Below are 22,577 nucleotides of genomic sequence, written 5' to 3'. Positions count from 1 at the left end.
AAGTATAATGGAAACACGTCACCACTTCTGCATTTATCACCCACTCCTAGATTTGGCTTACAAATACTGAGGTAAAATACTGATCAAACACTGAACGTGTGAACGTGGCCTGAAAAGAAGTGACCTTACTGTACTTCAGGGGTATTCTGAAGACGTTCTATACTTTATAATACAAGTCAATCAGAAGGCTAAGGGGCCTTTCACACTGCGCTCTTCCCCACGTTCGTTGGTTTATGTGCGAGCCCCCTGCAAAATGGGATTCGGGTGTATTGGCTGACGGAGTCATTGACTATAATGGTGCTGAGTCAGCGAGCGCTTTGTCGTGCATCATTTTCGGGTGTATATGCCAGACACTCAGACACTTAATAACGGTGCACGTCAGAACACACGTTCGCTCTGTCGGCGCCATAACAAAGGGCAAATCTGCACATACACCCGAATCCCGTTTTGTGGGGAGGGGTGTTTCGGATGTAAGCCCCGATGGGACCACAGAACATGGGACAAAGCGCAGTGTGAAAGGGCCCTTAGGACACGCCTGGCCGTCTTCTTCAGCGTTTGTGCTTGAATAACCGATGATATGTCTTTCATTGCTGAGAGGAGTTAGCGCTGTGGAAACAACAAAACACTAAAAAAGATGCTTCATATAAAATGCCGGCGTTTCCTGAAGAGTCTTTCCAGCCTGGAAAACACATGTGAACATAACCTAAGGCCACGTTCACACATTCAGTATTCAGTCAGTATTTTACATCAGTATTTATAAGCCAAAACCAGGAGTGGTGATAAATCCAGAATTGGTGATGTGTTTCCATTATACTTTTCCTCTGATTGTTCCATTCCTGGTTTTGACTTACAAATACTGAGGGGAAAATACTCACCAAACACTGAACGTGTGCACGTTGCCTAAATGTCCCCACCCTGGGTTTCACGTCTCTGGGAGTTTGCTATTCCTTCCTATTACTGTTATACCGGCTATAAACAAGGACTTCTCCAGACACAGCGGAGAGGCCACACACCACAGCACGATGCTACCACACATTCAGACATCAGTGTGCGACAAGCACTAGTGTTCGCCTACAAACTACACTTCCCGTCATGCCTTGTTCCCACTCCCGGACGTTCTGGTGACGTTTACACCACGTGGTGCCGCTTTTGTCCAATCAGAGGTTGCGGCGGTGTGACGTCCCTCTGTGTGCCGGCGGTAGTAGGCCCCGGTGAGTTAGCAGCTGCGGTGCTTCCTGAGCTGTGCGCGGTCTCCTGTATCACCATGTTTCTCACACGGTCCGAGTATGACAGGTGAGTGTGATCGCTGGCAGAGGAGGGGGCGGCGGTGGGATGGGTCACGTGATGGAGACCCTGGGCATCTGCTTCCAGAACCACATTAGAAAATGAAAGTAGTTAACCATGTCTGTCCTGGGCTCTTCTGTTCCTTATAGTGGGGGTATCGCCATTGTAATGGATGGAATATCTGTAGGTGACAGGCTATGCCTTCATGTACGTGTGTGGATTAGTGAGGGGCCATTGCTTTCACTCTCTTTCAACATGGCCGGTGCTGAGTCATTGCCATGGATACGCGGCTGTGAGCATGCACTGTATATAAGTCATGTACGTGGCCTGTGCATTGGGGTCCTGGGCTGCAGCGGGGGCTTAGTAAGCTGTCTGCATTGGGGTCCTGGGCGGCAGCGGGGGCTTAGTAAGCTGTCTGCATTGGGGTCCTGGGCGGCAGCGGGGGCTTAGTAAGCTGTCTGCATTGGGGTCCTGGGCCGCAGCGGGGGCTTAGTAAGCTGTCTGCATTGGGGTCCTGGGCGGCACCGGGGGCTTAGTAAGCTGTCTGCATTGGGGTCCTGGGCGGCAGCGGGGGCTTAGTAAGCTGTCTGCATTGGGGTCCTGGGCGGCAGCGGGGGCTTAGTAAGCTGTCTGCATTTGGGTCCTGGGCGGCAGCGGGGGCTTAGTAAGCTGTCTGCATTGGGGTCCTGGGCTGCAGCCGGGGCTTAGTAAGCTGTCTGCATTGGGGTCCTGGGCTGCAGCCGGGGCTTAGTAAGCTGTCTGCATTGGGGTCCTGGGCTGCAGCCGGGGCTTAGTAAGCTGTCTGCATTGGGGTCCTGGGCCGCAGCGGGGGCTTAGTAAGCTGTCTGCATTGGGGTCCTGGGCCGCAGCGGGGGCTTAGTAAGCTGTCTGCATTGGGGTCCTGGGCCGCAGCCGGGGCTTAGTAAGCTGTCTGCATTGGGGTCCTGGGCCGCAGCCGGGGCTTAGTAAGCTGTCTGCATTGGGGTCCTGGGCCGCAGCCGGGGCTTAGTAAGCTGTCTGCATTGGGGTCCTGGGCTGCAGCCGGGGCTTAGTAAGCTGTCTGCATTGGGGTCCTGGGCCGCAGCCGGGGCTTAGTAAGCTGTCTGCATTGGGGTCCTGGGCTGCCGCCGGGGCTTAGTAAGCTGTCTGCATTGCTGATCTGCCCCCTTTACATGTATGGGCCCTGGTGCTGGACACACTCGGGTGGCCGGGTTACTTAAAGGGTTATTCCCACGTGCATAAATGGGTATTTTCAGAGAGCACTTTTCCAATTTACTGCTTTTTAAAATTTGAGCCATTCTTGAGATATAAACTCTTTTATTTACAGCTCGTTGCCTTGGAGATCGACCACCTCTGCTAGACACTAGAGCATGCTCAGGGCTTGCAGGAGCTTTTCCCTTGAGCTTGTAAGTGCTGTTTTATAGTTGGAAAGGATCTCTCGAGTGCACGGTTACCTCCTAATCCTGGTAAGCGTCAGCACAGTGCTTAGGAGCATGATAGCAGTGGTGGTCGGTCTCCTAAGTAACAAGCTGTAAAGAAAAGAAGCATATAATGTAGGGACGCTCGCGGCGATGGGACACTGTGGACAATCACTTGTGTGACTAGTGCATTGAAAATCCCATTGCCTCGAGCTCTTTCATTGTACCTGCCTTATATATTTTCACCCTCCTGATCTTTGTCCCCCACTGCACTGTGTGTAAAAGCTTTGATGGTGCTGTGTCACATGACTGTAACATCCAATTACAGCCTTCTGAGGTCAAGTGACATGTAGGCACACGGAGCAGTATATGTCTACGTGAGCGCATTAGGACTTTATATGGGTTCTCTGGGGGAAAAAATGGAGATAATAATAATAAAAAAAAAAATCATATAAATTTCTTTAGTTGGCAACAGATTCTCGTTTTATTTAGGGGTAAATGACCTGTCCGCTGCCCTGACATATCTCACCATGTATATGCCTCCATTTGTCTTAAGGGTCTGTTCACATGACATCTTTTTAGTGTAGACAAAGCTGTCGACTTGAGAGTTCTTCACAGATTTTGGCACGGAAACATGTTATGACTAAATCCATGTAATAAAGCTCAGTGTGAACACATCCTATAGGAAACGCAGTAAATGGCGGCAGTGTGTTTCCCAGAAAGCGCCATCATCATCCTTATGTAATGTACTGGTGTTTGTGGCGTTCAGCATCCATTATAACTCTATAATGTGCAATCTGATTTTCTCCTCTCTCATTAGGGGGGTGAATACTTTCTCACCAGAAGGTCGACTCTTCCAAGTAGAATATGCAATTGAAGCAATAAAGGTAGTTATTGTATTTTTTCTATGTAGTATCTTCTGTGTGTTACTGAACAGAAAGTGAAAGTAAATCCGCTTGTCATCCTCGGAGGGGCGTTCTTCTTCCTGGATTTCTCTCAGTGATCTCTGATCCAGCTTAGTCAGGAGCTGCCACCTTTGCTTTGTTGTGGATATTTATTAGCACCACAGCTTGCAAATATAAAGGGTCATTTTTAACGATGAGAGAGAATTTTGTGTATCCCAAAATATAATGCCTACCAACAAATGAACCTGATCAAAAAATAGGATGCAATATATAAATATAATAATTGATTTAGTTTTTCTTGTAAAATTGAAAGACATTAAATCCACACAATATATTAGTTATTTATAGTGATGGTAGCCAACAAATATTGCCATGCCTATGGCTCAGTCCCTATATGTTTGGTACTATTGCATCACCCATGTATGTTTGTATTTTTTTAATTGGCTGCCAGCTCTGTAAATAGCTACCCCTGTAAATCTATGTTCCCCCTGACAAAGCACATTGTGCGAAACCAGCATGGTGAAAACATCTGGACAACCTAGCCCTGTTCTGATTGGTAGACTGCTTTGGTCTCATACTCCGTGATATCAATTTATGGCCTCTTACATATAATTGTTCTTGCTCAGTATTTCTGTACTACGTTGTTTCCTGCAATCTTCCCAGGAGAAGGTTTTCTCGTCTTCTATAATGACACTATATTTGGTTGGATATTCATGTGCTTTTCCATATATGCTATTTATAACCAGCTGTGTATGTGCGAGTGTCTCGGTGGTTCTACCTTTCTCTGTTGTGTGGATTCATTTTTTTAATTCTATGATTCATGTTTTTAAAGTGTTTTTTTTCATTGTATAAGTTTTTCTATATAAAGATTAGTGTTGAGCGAGTATGTTCTATTAACCCTTTCGCCGAGTATGCCCAGGCCGAGCACCGAGTATTTATAGCTGCTCGGTGATCTGGTTGAATCGCTCCCATGTGCATGATTTGTGACTGTTTGACAGTTTTATTACATGGGAGGAATGTCTATTTCTTACACATTCCTCACATGTAATAAAACTGTCAAACAGTTGCAAATCATGTACACGGGAGTGATTCAACCATATCACCGAGCAGCTGTAAATACTCGGAGCTCGGCCCGAGCATACTCAGACAGAACATACTCGCTCAACCCTAATAAAGATCATACTTTTATATTCTATTATTATTATTTATTTTTTTACCTGTTCATGTCTGGTTTCACAGTAGGTGGCACATTTCGGCGGTATGCATACGGCAAGTATTTTGTTCTCTAAAATCTCCACAGCAGCTATGTAAAAATACCAAGCCGCACCATAATTACAACTTATTTTACACCTGCCGCCCTTGTCATGGGTCATCCCTTGTCATGATGACTTGAATATGATAACTAGATGGTGGCCCGATTCAAACGCATCGGGTATTCTAGAATATGTATGCGGCCGACCAGGCAAAATCAGCAAAGCGGTGTTTAAATTTGCCGCCAATATCGCTGATTGGTCGCGGCCGTGACCAATCAGCGAGCCGTGTTAGTGAGGACCGGAGAGCATGTTTAAATTTTGGCGCCAATATCGCTGATTGGTCGCAGCCGGCGTATTAGTGAGGACCGGGGAGCGGCGCTGCCTGTGCGGGTACTTCCGCTGCGAGCAGCTGGGAGATGACCGGCTGCTTGCAGCAGAAGTATCCCCACCGGCGGCGCCGCTCCCCAGTCCTCCCTTCACACTTGCCGTCGGGAGATCAGCGGCGCCGCCGGTCGGGGTAGTTCTGCTGCAAGCAGACGGGAGATGACCGGCTAGTGCCGGTCATCTCCCAGCTGCATCGCTGCTGACCTCCGTGCGGCAGGACAACCAGTTTCTGATGGAGTACCACTCTGGCCAGTGACTTAGCTGAAACTTGGCTCTACTTTACAACTATGTGACTGAATAAATGGACTACCTTGTGGGTTGTTGTGACTCTGTGGCCACTGTAATTGTGCTCTGTATTCCGCAGCTTGGCTCCACCGCCATCGGTATCCAGACATCAGAGGGAGTATGTCTTGCTGTTGAGAAGAGAATCACCTCTCCATTGATGGAGCCAAACAGCATTGAGAAGATTGTAGAAATAGATGCTCATATAGGTAACATATATAGGCCACCATGTTTTATTAATTGCAGACCAACCATGTTGTACCTTGGTGCTCCCAGTTTCGGGACCTTGAGTATAGCGGATAACAGCTGTATGTAGGAGTAAAGGGAATCTATCATCAGGTTTTTACCAACTCATCTGTGAACTTCATTATGTAGGGGCAGAGACCCTGATTCCAGTGGTGTATTACTGGGCTGCTTGCTGTAGATTTGTTTTATCAGCAGGAGATTATCACTAGAGGTTTAGAAACCTGCTGCTAGATAATCCAACCATACCCCCATGACTGTGGCAGCTTTCTGCCTATGCACAGAGTACAAAGAAAGCTGCTAATCAGTGGTGTAGGGGTTACACAGAGCTCAGCATTTAGAGAACTGCTAGATCTGCAGCAGAGAAAACTGATTTCCTCAAAACCTGAAGTAAGCAACCCAGTAAGTGATATATCGCTGGAATCAAGGTCTCTGCTCCTACATCATGCTGTGCTCTTAGATGGGTTAAGAAAAACCCTAGTGACAAATTCCTTTTAATAAAGCACGGGTGCATGTGTGATCCATTATGAACATTTCTGTTATCTTCTAACCTGTGACTTTTAGAATCATAGAATGGTAGAGTTGGAAGGGACCTCCTGGGTCATCTGGTCCAACCCCCTGCTCAAAGCAGGATTCACTAGATCATCTCAGACAGATGTCTGTCCAGCCTCTGTTTTACTCTATAATGATTTCTTTCCGATCCAGGCTGTGCCATGAGCGGATTGATCGCAGATGCAAAGACATTAGTTGATAAAGCTAGAGTTGAAACCCAGGTCAGATCATATCCCAGTCCAGTTTTCAGTGCCGGCTTTCCTGAATGCATTAGTATTCATCGTTCTTTCTTCTTCTAGAATCACTGGTTCACATATAATGAGACCATGACTGTAGAGAGCGTCACACAGGCTGTTTCTAATCTGGCATTGCAGTTTGGGGAAGAAGATGCGGACCCTGGAGCAATGGCAAGTGCTACTCTCAGGGGGGTAGTTCTTCATAGCATTCTGATATTTTTGTGTAAATTTTCAATTTTTTGTATTTTAGAGTCGGCCATTTGGAGTTGCTTTGCTGTTTGGTGGAGCAGATGAGAAAGGACCGCAGCTGTAAGTTGTCTGCGTATACTATAGAACATCACTGCATATAAAATTCTTAAAAATGTTCTTCCTTTATATACATTATTCAAATGTAACCTCTTCAGGACCCAACTATTTTGATCCGTTAGGGCAAACACTTTTTTTAGTCCATATAGTTATATGGGAGCTTATTTTTTTGTAGGGCATATTGTGCTTTATTTCTGGGTTCATGTATAATATTTTTTTCTAGTTTTGATACTTTTATATCAGATTCTGAGAAGTTTAGGAGGACCTGTCGCCAGGTCCAAATTGTCTTGTTTTCTTCTCGATTTATTCCCGGAGCATTCCAGTTTTTTTTTATTATTAATCCGCCATACAGTTTCAGAGATGTGCTTTTATTTGGTGCTACATTTTATGGACTGGTCTTTAGGTTGCTTTGCAATATTACCCTGTGATCACATCCCCTTGTAAAGACCATAAGAATGATTTAATTCATGGAGGTCACCCTGTAGGATCATACATGGTGGTGGGTTTAGGGAATAGAGTCATTTCTAAGCCATCATGATATGAAGCACAAGTACGAGGCTTTTCATTCTGCATAACCATGTACTCTGGACTGTCATCGGCGTGATTGTGGATTCTCCTACGGCTTCTCAATATTCGTGTGACATGTCCTCCTGTTCTGCAGCTTTCATATGGATCCCTCAGGGACTTTTGTGCAGTGTGATGCCCGTGCCATCGGCTCGGCTTCTGAAGGGGCACAGAGCTCTTTGCAGGAGGTCTATCATAAGGTGAGTCTAAAGCTTGGTAACTTTCTTTCAGAACATGAAGGGACATAAAATGCCAAACTGCACAGTTTACATAAAAAGGGCATTCATCATTCTAATACCCAAAACAGTCTCATGTGCTCGTTGAAAAGTATAATTTTATATTTCCCTTAAGACATTCTACAAATCTTAAAAAAAAAAAACACAAGGATACAAGGAATCGGATTGACATAATCAGTACATAGCTGTAGGGAGGAGGTCCAGTTTCTTGCATTGAATGCTTAAACACAAAATGGAGTCCAAACATATATTTCTTTTACATTATTGTTAAAATTGAAACCATATAATTAATTGTGTGTGGTGTTAAAAAATTCTTGTCAGATATAGGTTTAAGGCCACTTTGGTGTTTGTAGATTTGTCATGATTTAACAATGGATTTATATGTATGTACTGGTGTGGATTAACTTATGGCATCAGGACGTCCATGAACGTCCCAGGGATGGCGCGATCACAGGAGTTGTAATGCACATCTCCTCTCCCGCTGCATCTGCTGGGACTGGGGCTAGCTCTTATGGCAGCAGTTTATATTCCCAGATGCCATGGACATAAGTGGTCTCATAAAGACATCCAATATATATATATTTACGTACTAGAAAATCGGACCAAATATTCTGATCAGTGTGGTAAGAGTGTCTTCTGATTTTCTCATACATGGAGAATTTTTTTTAAAAAAATTTTCTCCACCGTCTTCATTCTGACAGTCTGTGAAAATCTGATTGTACTTGGATGTCATCTGAGTGCGGTCTGTTTTTGTTTTTTTTTCATGGACCCATTGACTTGCATTGCTGAATTTGATCCGACCCTCAGATCAATATCGGACATGTCTTCAATATTTTCCGTTGACCACTCGGTCCAAGGAATATACTGCACATGTGCATGGCCCCATGGAATATCACAGGTATAAGTGCTATCCATGAAAAACGGGGATGGCACTTGTGTACAAAAAATGGATGTCTGAATGAACCCTCAGTTATAGGGGGGAGCCCTCCCTCTGTAAGCCCATCAACACCCCGCAACGCAGGAGCTTTAAGTCTTTACTTTGCAGCCTGTAATATGGCTAGATCAGCAAAAAAGGGAAAAAAGTATTGTACAATAAAGACTGAAAAAGAAAGTTTGGTCATTAGGGTCAAAATAGGCTTCGTCCTTAAAAGGCTTGAACACTATCTTAATTATAACAGATTTATTGGGGACATGACTTTTCAGCCCCAAGGCCATGCTCAGTATTTATAAGCCAAAACCAGCAGTAGGTAATAAATACAGAAGTGGTGACGTGTTTCTATTATACTTTTCCTCTGATTGTTCCTCTCCTGGTTTTGGCTTACACATACTGAGGTAAAATACTGACCAAATACTGAGAGTGTGAACATGGCCTTACTACTATACTTGTTTGCACACAGCGGCTGCTGGTGGAGGAGCCGGTGACCTGATCGGCCCATCAGCCTCCTCCTGCTGCTGAATAACACCTCACATAGAAAGCTATGATCCATTTGGAGGAGGTTGATGGCCTGATCACAGGGTCTTCCTACAGCAGCCATTTTTAACTCTTCAGAGCTGTGCAGTCCAAAAGGAAAGCTTCTGTAACAAGAAGTACCTGTCATATTTATATATTAGGTGTCAGAAAGTCATGTCCCCAACACAGCAGTTAAAAGTAAGGGAAAGTGTAACTGTCACTTGTCATTTTTGGTATATATAATAGACACTAAATGACTGCTAATCAGTGGTGGTCCTAGTCCTGAGCCCACATTTGACTCAAAATACTGCTTTGAAGATCACTGCTTTTGAATGTAGTGTGTGCACATAGCAGTATACGGCTTATAATACGCTCGTGAGCCCGTACGCCACTCTCAGAGCTGTGTACAGACCCATGGAGTCTCTATTAAGCCTGTACACCAGTGTGTGTGCTCTGCATATAAGAGCAGCACCCATCAGACTGGTGATTTTATATCAGGACACCACTAATCTGCTGTGTCTATTGTGAAAAATAAAATGGTAAAATGACAATTCCTACATGTGCGTATACGGAGAGAGCAGTCACTCCAGGGCAGTGGGTGGGAAGAAGCCGCTGGGGACCCACTAGTCTGACTAGTCTCCCGTGGGACTTTGTCCCCGAAGGCTTTTAAAGGATATTTTCCTCTGAAACTTTTGCAGCTTTTCAGTTAACCCCTTTCTGACGTATGACCTAATGGTACGTCTTGGTGACCTGGGCCGATTGGACCAATGACGTACTATTAGGTCATATGGAAATTGCACCACACACAAGCGGTGCGGGGCGATCACCGCCGGGTGTCAGCTGACACCTGGTACTATGTGCAGGGAGCGGTCCCGCACTGCTCCCGGCACATTAACCCCCTCAATGCTGCGATCGAAGTCGATCGCAGCATTGCAGTGGCAAGGGGAGGTGATCGGAATACTCACCTCTTCCGGTCTCCAGCGTTGTCTGCCGCGGCTTCCCGGATGTTGCCATGATGACCCGATGTCGTCATGACAACACGATGTCGTCATGACAACACGATGTCGTCATGACAACACGATGTCGTCATGACAACACGATGTCGTCATGACAACACGATGTCGTCATGACAACATCCGGGTCACCAGACAGCAGGAAGATTCTTTGGTCATGCGCAGTACATGACCAAACTATCTTCTCCCTGTGCAGCGCTGACTGCCTGCATGGCACAGGGATGGTGCTGCATTCCTGTGCTATACAGGCGATCAGAATAAAAAAAGTGAAAGTCCCAGAGTGGGACACAGAATAAAAGTCCAAAAAGTGTTAAAAAAAATGAAGAAAAAAAAAATGTAAAAATATAAAAAAAATCCACCAAAAATAAAAATATAATGTACCCATCAATAAATATTATGAAAAAAACAAAGTACACATATTTGGTATCGCCATGTCCGGAACGACACCTGACCTATAAAACTGTCCCACTAGTTAACCCCTTTAGTGAACACGGTAAAAAAATAAAATAAAAAATGGAGCAAAAAACAATGCTTTATCATCATACCGCCAAACAAAAATGAAATAACACGCAATCAAAAAGACGAATATAAATAAAAATGGTACTGCTGAAAACGTCGTCTTGTCCCGCAAAAAACAAGCCGCCATACAGCTCCATCATCCGAAAAATAAAAAAGTTATAGCTCTCAGAATAAAGCGATGCTAAAAAATATTTTCTTCTATAAAATAGCTTTTATTGTGTAAAAGCGGCTAAACAGTGGTACCGCTGTAAATGTACTGACCCGAAGAATAATGCTGTCTTATCAATTTTACCACACGCGGAACAGCATAAAAAAAAAAAAAAAAACATAAAAACAAATTCTGTAATTGCTGTTTTTTGTTTATTCTGCCCCCCAAAAATCGGAATAGAAAGCGATCAAAAAATGTCACGTGCCTGAAAATGGCACCAACAAAAACGTCAAGTCACTCCACAAAAAACAAGCCGTCACATGACTCTGTCGGCCAAAATCTGGAAAAATTGTAGCTCTCAAAATATGGCGATGCAAAAAGTAGATTTTGCAAAAAAATGCTTCTTTTAGTGTGTGACAGCTGTCAGTCATAAAAACCCGATATCATTCTGGTATCGCTGTAATCACACCGACCCGAAGAATAAAGTTGTCTAATCACTTATACCGCACGAGGAACGGCGTAAAAAATAAACTCTAGGGTTAGGGTTGTGATTTTTTTCAAAAGTAAAAAAAAAAAAAGACTACAACGATATGGCGCCTAGTGTTGCGCGCAAGTGCTCGCTACTTGAGTTTGCATCGGGTGCTCTGGCATGCACTATGTATCACGGGTGCTCAAGTGACATGCTCGAGTCTCTGCCCCATATGCTTCATGGCCAAAAAAAACCTCACGGGGATTGCCTGCCATGCATGAGCGATCCCCGCATTGTTTTTTTGGGTGTCTAATAACCATGAAACATGCGAGCAGGGACTCGAGCTTGTCACTCGAGCACCCGTGATACATGATGCATACCTGAGTACCCGATGCAAACTCAAGTAGTGAGCACTCAAGACTAATGACAACTTATTCAATATGATGACCTAATGTTATCAAATTCTGTGTCGTACCTCTGGATTCAAAATGTTCACTAATACCCCTTGATAAAATCCTTGAGGGGTCTAGTTTCCAAAATGGGGTCACTTGTGGGGGGGTTTCCACTGTTTAGGCACATCAGGGGCTCTCCAAACGTGACATGGCGTCCGCTCTCAATTCCAGCCAATTTTGCGTTCAAAAAGTCACACAATGCTCCTTCCCTTCTGAACTCTGCCGTGCGCCCAAACACTGTATTTTCCACACATATGGGGTATTGTGCAATTTCTCCTGAGTACGCCAACAGTTTTTGGGGTCCATTTTCTCCTCTTACCCTTGTGAAAATAAAAAAATTGGGGCTAAAACATTATTTTTGTGGAAAAAGTTTGATATTTTTTTTATCTTCACGGCTCCATGTTGTAAACTTCTGTAAAGCACTTGGGGGTTCAGGGTGCTCACCACACATCTAGATAAGTTCCCTGAGGGGTCTAGTTTCCAAAATGGTGTCACTTGTGGGGTTTTTCCACTGTTTAGGCACATCAGGGGCACATCCGCAAATTATTCAAGCAAATTTTTGCATTCAAAAAGTCAAATGGCGCTCCTTCCCTTCCGAATCCTGCCGTGCGCCCAAACAGTGGTTTTTCCCCTCCCCCATGACAGCACACCTTGAGAGAGGATCCGCCCCACCAAGGACAGGAAACCGTCTGAAATAAAAGGGCGGTACCTCTCCCTCGCTTCAGTTGGTTTCCTGTCCTTGATGGGGAACCTGTCTGGAAGAAAGAAGACTTACCTGGGGCTGTCCCGGTGTGGAAGAGCGGGCACTGGCCTGTGCACCGGGTTCAGTATCCCAGAAGCGCCGTCCGCAGCTTCCCCTGGGGTCTCTGCGCCGAGCGGGGCGCACGCGGTGAGGCAGGCTCTGTCCTCCCGGAGACCGCGGCGCCGTCCTCCCCCTGCAGTGTGGAACGCTTCCGGGTGTGACGCGCCTGACGTCACGGCGCAGGGCACGCGGGGAGCGGCGCGCTGGGTGACGTCAGGAGGCGGCGCCGATCCAAGATGGCGGCGCCCATCGGAGCGTCCCAGGCCGGTTTTTTTTCAACGGAGCTCCGGCCTGGTGAAGGGGGAGGACCCACAGACCGGAGGAGGCTGGATGGCCCTATATTTAAGGGGGGGGAGCTTTCCTGGAAGCGTGGTGCGCTTCTGAGACATGGCTGATCCAGATAGCCAGGAGCAGCAGCTTACCCCCCCACCTCAGCAACAGAAGCAGAGGGATGCATCGTATACAGACAGCCGCTCGAGTAATCGTAGTGGCAGCCGCAGGAGTAAGGCTTCGAGCGCCTCGGGACCATCCAGAATGGAATCATCAGTTCCGCGACAGCCTCCGAATCCGGAGCCTAAGAAGAGTAGTGCCAAGCAAAAGCATAGGATGTGTGCCCTTTGCCAAGCTTCTCTCTCAGTAGAGTGGCAGAAACCACTTTGCCAGGGCTGTGTGACCAAAACCATAGCTGAGAATTCCCAGGATTTTGCTGCAAATTTAAAGTCCATAGTACATGCAGAAGTTCAGGGGTCCCTGAAGGGGTTCCTTAGAGGGAAGAAAAGGCCCCGTAGAGAGGTTTCCTCCGTCTCTGATTCCTCCCAGTCCGAGGAGCAGTGGGATTCATCGTCCTCTTCCTCATCGGGGGGCGGTAGACCCTGCTTCCCCATTGAGAATACAGACAGACTGGTTAGGGCAGTAAGATCAACCATGGGTCTGGAGGAAGAGAGAGCATCTAAATCCCGGGAGGACATCATGTTTGCGGGCTTGGGAGAGCGGAAGAGACGCTCATTTCCGGTGAACAGTAAGATTCAGGGCCTCATTGACCGGGAGTGGAGGAGACCTGAGAGATCAGGGGCTTTACCCTCCTTCTCCAAAAGAAGGTACCCCTTCGAAGAGAAGGATGCGGAACCTTGGGATAAGATCCCCAAGGTGGACGGGACTGTGGCAAGGTCATCAAAGAGATCTTCCCTGCCCTTGGAGGACTCTGGCGTCCTAAAAGATGCCCTGGATAAAAGAGCTGACTCCTTCCTGCGCCACACGTGGGAGGCGGCAGCAGGTGGCCTAAAACCAGCGGTGGCTAGCACCTGTGTGGCGAGGTCCTTGATGGTGTGGCTTCAACAGCTGGAAGACCAGCTTAAAGATAAAAAGGTCTCCAGACAGGCAATACTTGCAGAGCTACCTTTAATTCAAACAGCATCGGCCTTCCTGGCCGACTCTTCAGCTGACTCGGTCAGACTGTCAGCTAGGGCAGCGGGACTATCCAACGCAGCCAGGCGGGCCTTGTGGCTCAAGGGTTGCCCAGGCGACCTACCTTCGAAACAGAAACTGTGCTCCCTCCCGTGTGACGGTAGACTCCTGTTTGGCCAAAAGTTAGAGGACCTGTTAGAAAAAGCAGGCGATAAAACCAAAGGGTTCCCGGGATTTTCGGGGGAACCAAGAAGATTTAGTTTTCGGAGGAGAAAATTTAACCGGGGTCGTCCTCCGGGAGACAAAAAGAAATGGGAAGCCAAGTCCAAAAAAGAATCGGGCTACATGTTTGGAGGACCATCCTCGAGTTCAAAGAGATCCTCCCAATGACGCCAGGCTGGAAGTGGGTGGAAGGCTTTCCCACTTTTTTCCAGCTTGGGACGCGATAACAACAAACCCATGGATTCTGAAAATTATCAGTGGGGGCCTGAAGATCCAGTTCAGCCAGACCCCCTGGCGGACCTTTGTGGTTACCCCCCTACGAAAGGTCCAGGAAGAACAATTAGCCCTGGAAACAGAAGTGTTAGAGTTAGTAGGAAAGCAGGTCCTTCTCGAAGTACCAGCAACACAGAGAGGGAGGGGGTTCTATTCCCCACTATTCATGATAAAAAAACCAAACGGGTCCTTAAGGACCATCATCAACCTCAGGAGTCTGAACCAAGTAGTAGAAAACCAGACTTTCAAAATGGAGTCAGTAGGCTCGGCAGTGAAGCTCTTACATCGCAACTGCTTTATGGCTGTAATAGACTTGAAGGACGCATATTATCACGTCCCAATCCATCCGGAGTATCAGAAGTATCTGAGAGTAGCCCTGTTTATTCAGGGGAAGCTGAGGCATTTTCAGTTTGCTGCCCTACCCTTTGGCCTCTCCATTGCCCCGAGAATATTTACGAAACTAATAGCAGAAGTGACAGCCTTCCTACGGATCAAGAATGTAGTGATCGTGCCATATTTAGACGACTTCTTGATAATAGGGAAAACAGAAGCCCACTGCTCCAGTCAGCTCCTAGTGGTCACGGAAGTGTTGCATCAGCTGGGGTGGTTAGTAAATTTCCAAAAATCAAGACTAACCCCCTCCAGGACTCAGACCTTTCTGGGTCTAATCCTAGACTCTCGTCGTCAAACCTGCTTCCTCCCAGAGGACAAAATCTGCAGGTTAATTGCATTAGTCTCGAAGGCCATTCAAGCTCCAGAGATGTCTCTGAGAGAGGCAATGTCCCTCCTGGGTTCTATGACGGCCTGTCTCCCAGCAGTAATGTGGGCCCAGGGGCATATGAGGCGGCTTCAGTGGGAGGTCCTGTCAGCACAGAGGTCCTGCAACGGGCGTTTAGAAGGCAGGCTCTCTCTCTCCCCAGAAGTAGTAGATTCTCTTTCGTGGTGGACAGTCAGGGGAAATCTGACCACAGGCGTTCAATGGTCCAGATCGATAGATCGGGTAGTTACGACCGACGCAAGCAGTTCCGGATGGGGGGGTCATCTGGCAGAACTCTCAATACAGGGTCACTGGGCTTACCACGAGAGGGGATCATCCTCAAACTTAAAGGAGCTTTGGGCAGTAGAAAGATCCCTCAGGGGCTTCCTCCCTCACATCCAAAATCACCATGTCCAGGTCAGGTCCGACAACCGGACCGCAGTAGCCTATGTGAATCACCAAGGAGGGACAAGGTCACGCCCTCTGATGGTGGTGGCAGACAGGATCCTTGGTCTAGCAGAGCGAAACCTCCTATCCCTCAGCGCCCTTCACATAAAGGGGATAGAAAACGTGAAGGCAGATTTTCTAAGCCGCCATACCCTAAGACAGGGGGAGTGGGGGTTGAACCCGGAGGTCTTCCATCAGATTGTCCAATTATGGGGGCAGCCAGACATAGACCTGTTCGCCACAAGGGCAAACAGAAAGGTGCAGAGATTTTGCTCCCTAAATCCGGCAGAAAATCCCCATGCCATAGATGCCCTCCAGATTCCTTGGGGGTTCAGGAAGGCCTATGCCTTTCCGCCATTAGTGATGATTCCAGTAGTGGTGAGGAAGATCCGGGAGGAAGGCGCCAGGGTGATTTTGATAGCCCCTTTTTGGCCCAAGAGGCCTTGGTTCTCTCTGCTTCGGCTAATGTCGGTGTCAGATCCCTGGATTCTACCAGAGAGGCCGGACCTTCTCATGCAGGGACCAGTATTCCATGCCCAGGCCAGGGGATTCCATCTTTCGGCATGGAATTTGAGAGGTCGCTATTGAGTAGCAAGGGGTTTTCACCAGGCTTAGTTTCTACTTTATTGGGGAGCAGAAAACCGATTACAACTAAGATTTATAGCAGGGTTTGGGGTAAATTCCTAGAGGTTATAGATATTCCGCTATCGAGCAAACCTCCGATCAGAGGGATCCTGGAATTTCTGCAAAAGGGGTGGGACCTGGGTCTAGCTACAGGGACCCTTAAGGTTCAAGTTTCAGCTTTGGGAGCACTCTACAATTGTAATCTGGCTGGGAATAGGTGGATCTCGAGGTTTATCAAGTCCTGTGCCAGAGCTGGACCGGTTAGGTCCATGGGTGTTCCTCCTTGGGACCTGAATTTAGTCTTGAACGCTCTTACTAGTGAACCATTCGAACCCCTACACAAGGTTTCTCCAAAAATTCTCACCCTTAAGACCATCCTTCTAGTGGCCTTAACATCAGCCCGTAGGGTGGGGGATCTGCAGGCCCTCTCGGTTAATCCTCCTTACACACAAATCTTTGAGGATAGGGTCACCTTGCGGCCAGATCCAGCATACCTTCCCAAGGTGGTATCTAGATTTCACCGTAGTCAGGAGATTGTGCTACCCTCGTTCTGCAGCAATCCCAAGAACCCAGGGGAAGTCAGGTTCCATAGCCTAGATGTTAGGAGGTCCCTGCTACAGTACATTCACATGACTAGTCTGTGGAGGAAAGACTGTTCTCTGTTCCTGGCCTTTCAAGGGTATAGGAAAGGTCATGGGGTGTCCAAGGGTACCATCTCTAGGTGGCTCAGGGAGGCCATTTGCTTAGCCTATACGTCCACAGGGGTTCCAGCCCCGGACAATGTGAGGGCTCATTCCACCAGAGCCGTTGCAACCTCCTGGGCAGAGAGAGCAGACGTCTCGATCGAGCAGATATGTAGGGCTGCTACTTGGTCTACACCATCCACCTTCTTTAAGCACTATCGGTTGGATCTATCCTCTTCTGATCTCACCTTTGGGAGAAGGGTACTTCAGGCGGTGGTCCCTCCCTAGGGTGCTCATAAATTCTCCAAAATTCTCTCAAGGTGTGCTGTCATGGGGGAGGGGAAAACACCAAGGTTACTTACCGGTAGCCGGTTTTTCCTGAGCCCATGACAGCACCCGTAGTTTCCCCCACTTATTTTTTCTATGTTTCTCACACCCTGGTGTGCACTGTGTGGGGTGGTGTGTATTTGTATATTGTGGTGTTGGTTATGTGCCTAACCTGTTTAGGGAGGTCCTCTCAATGCTCTGTAAACAACTGAAGCGAGGGAGAGGTACCGCCCTTTTATTTCAGACGGTTTCCTGTCCTTGGTGGGGCGGATCCTCTCTCAAGGTGTGCTGTCATGGGCTCAGGAAAAACCGGCTACCGGTAAGTAACCTTGGTGTTTCCCCCACATATGGGTTATCTGCTTGCTCAGAAGAAATTGAGCAACAAACTGCATGGTGAAATTTCGTCTGTTTTCCTTATGAAAATTCAAAATTGGGGGCTGAAAAAACATTTTTGTGGGAAAAATGTGAAAATTTTATTTTTACGGCTCAATGTTCTAAACTCCTGTGAAGCACCTGGGGGTTCAAGGTGCTCACCACACATCCAGAAGTTCTCCGAGGGGTCTAGTTTCCAAAAAGGTGTCACTTGTGGGGGATTCCACTGTTTAGGCACATCAGGGGCTCCCCAAATGCAACATGGCGTCTGCTAATTATTCAAGCAAATTTTACATTCAAAAGTCAAATGGCGCTCCTTCTCTGCCGTGCGCCCAAACAGTGGTTTTCCCCCACATATGGGGTATCGGCGTGCTCAGGGGAAATTGCACAACAAATTTTGGGGTCCATTTTTTCCTGTTACCCCTGCGAAAATAAAAAAAATTGGGTCTAAAATAACATTTTTGTGAAAAAAGTTAAATGTTGATTTTTTTTTCCACATTCCAAAAATTCCTGTGGAGCACTTGAAGGGTTAATAAAGTTCTTGAATGTGGTTTTGAGCACCTTGAGGGGTGCAGTTTTTAGAATGGTGTCACTTTTGGGTATTTTCTGTCATAAAGACCCCTCAAAGTGACTTCAAATGTGATGTGGTCTCTAAAAAAAAAATGGTTTTGGAAATTTTGTTGTAAAAATGAGAAAAACATTTTGGTTCCAAAATTGTGCTGATGTAAAGTAGACATGTGGGAAATGTTATTTATTAACTCTTTTGTGTGACATATCTCTCTGATTTAAGGGCATAAAAATTCAAATTTTGAAAATTGCTAAATTTTCGCCAAATTTCCATTTTTATCACAAATAAACGCAAGTGATATCGAAGAAATTTTACCACTATCATGAAGTACAATATGTCATGATAAAACAATCTCAGAATCAGGGGGATCCATTGAAGCGTTCCAGAGTAATTACCTCATAAAGTGACAGTGGTCAGAATTGTAAAAATCGGTCTGTCATTAATGTGCAAACCACCCTCGGGGGTAAAGGGGTTAAACGTACCTGGCTGAGATAATACAGCCAGTGCCTGTTGCCCGTATATCGTGCCTATAGATCGGGCAGCATGTATCACGTGTCCGGTTCACTTTAATGAAAGTATTTTCTAATATATTAGGTATTTTGCTTGTTATCAGTGACAGTGTTCTGGTTTGTCAGTCGGACTTGGGTACACGGCTTTTTCAGTTTATCTGAGCTCCATCTTACTGTAGGTTAGCTGTAACCAGTATGACTACTGCATTGACAGATATGATAAAGAATTGTATAAAATTACCATTATTATGTCTAGTATGTGAGATCTTAAATATATATATGTATTTTTTTTTAAGTCAATGACGCTAAAAGAAGCCATTAAATCATCGCTCACAATCCTAAAGCAAGTGATGGAAGAGAAGCTGAATGCCACCAACATTGAGGTAGGTTATTCTTCACCGTGGAATATAATGTAGCTGTCACTACTTTCCCCTGTGTCTTGAGTGTGATGTCTTCTATGTTTTACCCCTCCGCCTTCAGGAAGTGGACCCAGATTGCTTTACCGATGTAAAAAAACTCGGCTCTAATTTCTCAGCGGCTGTAGCGCAGAATGCTCTCTGGATGAGGAGGGGGCTATCCAATGAGCTATTCTGGTTGCCAGGAGCTATATTTGGGGTATTGCAATGGCAGATTCTTTGTTGACATCAATCACACTCGCAGCAGCTGATCCGTCCATCTCCTGCTGGTCTTTACCTCCCACCCACCACTGTCATTCTTTCCCTTTTTTTTTCCTTCCTCCCCTTTTCAGCTTGCCACGGTAGAGCCTGGGAAGAAGTTTCACATGTACTGCAAGGAAGAGCTGGAAGAGGTTATCAAGGACATCTGAGCATCGAAATCACACAGCTGATTGGTCCACGCCGGTTCCTTAGTTGATTTTCCATGTTTTTTTTTTTATATATATAATTGTATCTGTATATAGATGCAGGTTCCAGATGTCTCAAATAAACCTTTTTCTTATACTTGAGAACTGTCTTGTTTTATCCATGTAGGATAACCCAACTTATGACTGATCATTTTACATTTTTGTAGCTTTGCTAAAAGCCAAAACCTGCATTCATTGGCACTAATGCTTCATGTTATTTTTAATGCGTATTATTAATATTGGTTAAAGCAACTCATTGAAAAGGACATAACATCAAAAAACATCACAGAAAAAAGGCAGCTATATTTGCCAACACCAGGTCACAAAACTAATGCACTACAAGGTGCTGCAGACCCAGTGATAAAGGCATAATGACCACATAATGACCACCCATGATGGGGGTGGTAGTATTATAAATGCACACGGCTAAGACTTGTGTAGGGCACCAGTCACACTGATACGTGTAGTGTGCTTACTTTTCAGTGAGACCAATACTATTCGATCAGACGGGCTGCCCAGCACTATATAAGTGCACCCCACAAGGACAGGCCCCAATTTTCCCAGACAACACTAAAGGGCCTGGCTGTACCCTGTACAAAAATGGAACAAAAAATGCATGAGATATTGGTCAATAATCTGGCCAAAATACCCAAGTTCACAACCCACTTCAAGGGTCCTCATTGTCTTCCAAGTTCCTACAATAAAATAAAGACTAGTCCTCTGTATTGTCTTCTGTGACGCCACCTATTTCTATACATCAGCAATTATTAAAATTTAAAGGCAAAGTACATTTTCCTATGTAAATAATTGTAAACAATTGCAATGTGTCTTTAAAAATTGCATGCATATGTTATGTATTAGTCTGACCAGCATTTTCCATATAAGCTGTGTATTTTGAGCAGGATAAAACTGAAGATGTTTTCAAGTGGAAATCGCTTCAGGAAACTCTGGCTGTGTGCACACGTTGCAGTTTTGGTGCTTTTTTGTCGCGTTTTTTTCTGCGCAGATTTGTGACCAAACCTGTTGCCAGCAAAGTGAATGAGAAACCTGAAGTGTCATACACACGTTGAGTATTTGTGACTTGCAGATTTGGTGCAGAAAATAATCAGCATGTCAATTCTCTGTGTGATTTCACCCATTGAATGCACTGAAAATCGCAACGTTTTTGAGGCTGTGTTTTCCTGCCAAGAGATACAGAAATGCTGCAGAAATTTCTGCAATCAAATATTTAACGTGCGTACATAACCTTTAATGACAACAAAATTACAAATCGCAGAGAAATGCCATACTTGGCGATGCAAGGGATGGTTAAAATGCCACGTCCCATAAGGAGCCGATCTGCCATCCAGGATGTTGCTCAGTATTAGTACCCATCGTATAGTTACATGCTGGTTTCCAGCCTATAGGTCCTGTCTTTATGTCATATCTAATAATATGGGCAAGAACAATGTGGACTATTAAATGCAAAGTGTTCTAAATGTGACAGCTGTCACCGCAGGTTCACACATGGCAATTTTGTTGCAGAAATTGTTTTGCATACATGGATGTGGTTTTATTAAAAAATCTGTGCATGTGCTGCATTCACATGTATGGAAAGGATTTCAGTTTGCAGAAAATGATGTATCAAATTCATCCCATGCATCAGTCATTGCATTGCACATAAAATACCCATGTTTTATTAAATCATTTGCCCACTTTTTATTAAATCATTTATTTTATTTTTTATGAATTCACATGATGCAGTCATCTTCCATTTGTAAAAATGTCAGAAGAAGCTCCATTGTGTCAACTACACACATTCTATACTGTGCCAAAAATCCACCTGAATCTGGCATATTCTATAGGATAGTTGTGGAGTTAAAGGGATATTCCACTAGGAACAAGTATCGCCTATCCACAGGATTGGTGAGAAGTACTAGATCGGTTGGGGGTCTGACTGTATACATGCAATTCAAATGGGACACAAATACTATATTCTGTTTCTCCTTTAAAAGTACAGTACAGACCAAAAGTTTGGACACACCTCATTTAAAGATTTTTCTGTATTTCTTATAAATAGGGTTGTGCAGAAGTCTGGTGGATACACAGCTGATAGATAGTCCTACTGAATAGACTGTTAGCTGCTTTTTTTCTTGCCATAATACAAATTCTAAGTAAAGAAAAACGAGTGGCCATCATTACTTTAAGAAATGAAGGTCAGTCAGTGCGAAAAATTGGGAAAACTTTGAAAGTGTCCCCAAGTGCAGTTGTAAAAACCATCAAGCGCTACAAAGAAACTGGCTCACATGAGGACCGCCCCAGGAAAGGAAGACCAAGAGTCACCTCTGCTTCTGAGGATAAGTTTATCCGAGTCACCAGCCTCAGAAATCACAGGTTAACAGCAGCTCAGATTAGAGACCAGGTCAATGCCACACAGAGTTCTAGCAGCAGACACAACTCTACAACAACTGTTAAGAGGAGACTTTGTGCAGCAGGCCTTCATGGTAAAATAGCTGCTAGGAAACCACTGCTAAGGACAGGCAACAAGCAGAAGAGACTTGTTTGGGCTAAAGAACACAAGGAATGGACATTAGACCAGTGGAAATCTGTGCTTTGGTCTGATGAGTCCAAATTTGAGATCTTTGGTTCCAACCACTGTGTCTTTGTGCGGCGCAGAAAAGGTGAACGGATGGACTCTACATGCCTGGTTCCCACCGTGAAGATTGGAGGAGGAGGTGCGAGGGTGCTTTGCTGGTGACACTGTTGGGGATTTATTCAAAATTGAAGGCATTTTGAACCAGCATGGCTACCACAGCATCTTGCAGCGGCATGCTATTCCATCCGGTTTGCGTTTAGTTGGACCATCATTTATTTTTCAACAGGACAATGACCCCAAACACACCTCCAGGCTGTGTAAGGGCTATTTGACCAAGAAGGAGAGTGATGGGGTGCTACGACAGATGACCTGGCCTCCACAGTCACCAGACCTGAACCCAATCGAGATGGTTTGGGGTGAGCTGGACCGCAGAGTGAA

The 22,577-nt window shown here is 45.6% G+C and overlaps 1 protein-coding gene across 1 annotated transcript; it reads left to right on the top strand.

Annotated features, from left to right (window-relative positions):
* Positions 1 to 1,136: 1,136 nt before the first annotated feature.
* PSMA5 (proteasome 20S subunit alpha 5) lies at positions 1,137 to 19,669 on the top strand. Its single transcript, XM_073666809.1, has 9 exons — positions 1,137 to 1,293; positions 3,523 to 3,589; positions 5,609 to 5,735; positions 6,475 to 6,542; positions 6,621 to 6,728; positions 6,808 to 6,866; positions 7,525 to 7,627; positions 18,999 to 19,085; positions 19,451 to 19,669. Exons 1-9 carry the CDS (start codon positions 1,265 to 1,267, stop codon positions 19,526 to 19,528), a joined length of 726 nt encoding a protein of 241 aa, XP_073522910.1. The 5' UTR covers positions 1,137 to 1,264; the 3' UTR covers positions 19,529 to 19,669.
* Positions 19,670 to 22,577: the final 2,908 nt, after the last annotated feature.

Source organism: Phyllobates terribilis, unplaced genomic scaffold (assembly GCF_046119375.1).
Source record: "Phyllobates terribilis strain yellow unplaced genomic scaffold, ASM4611937v1 Scaffold_2__4_contigs__length_985480577, whole genome shotgun sequence".
NCBI lineage: Eukaryota > Metazoa > Chordata > Amphibia > Anura > Dendrobatidae > Phyllobates > Phyllobates terribilis.
Note: the sequence above shows the minus strand (reverse complement) of the source record. Positions and strands in the feature narration are given on the sequence as shown.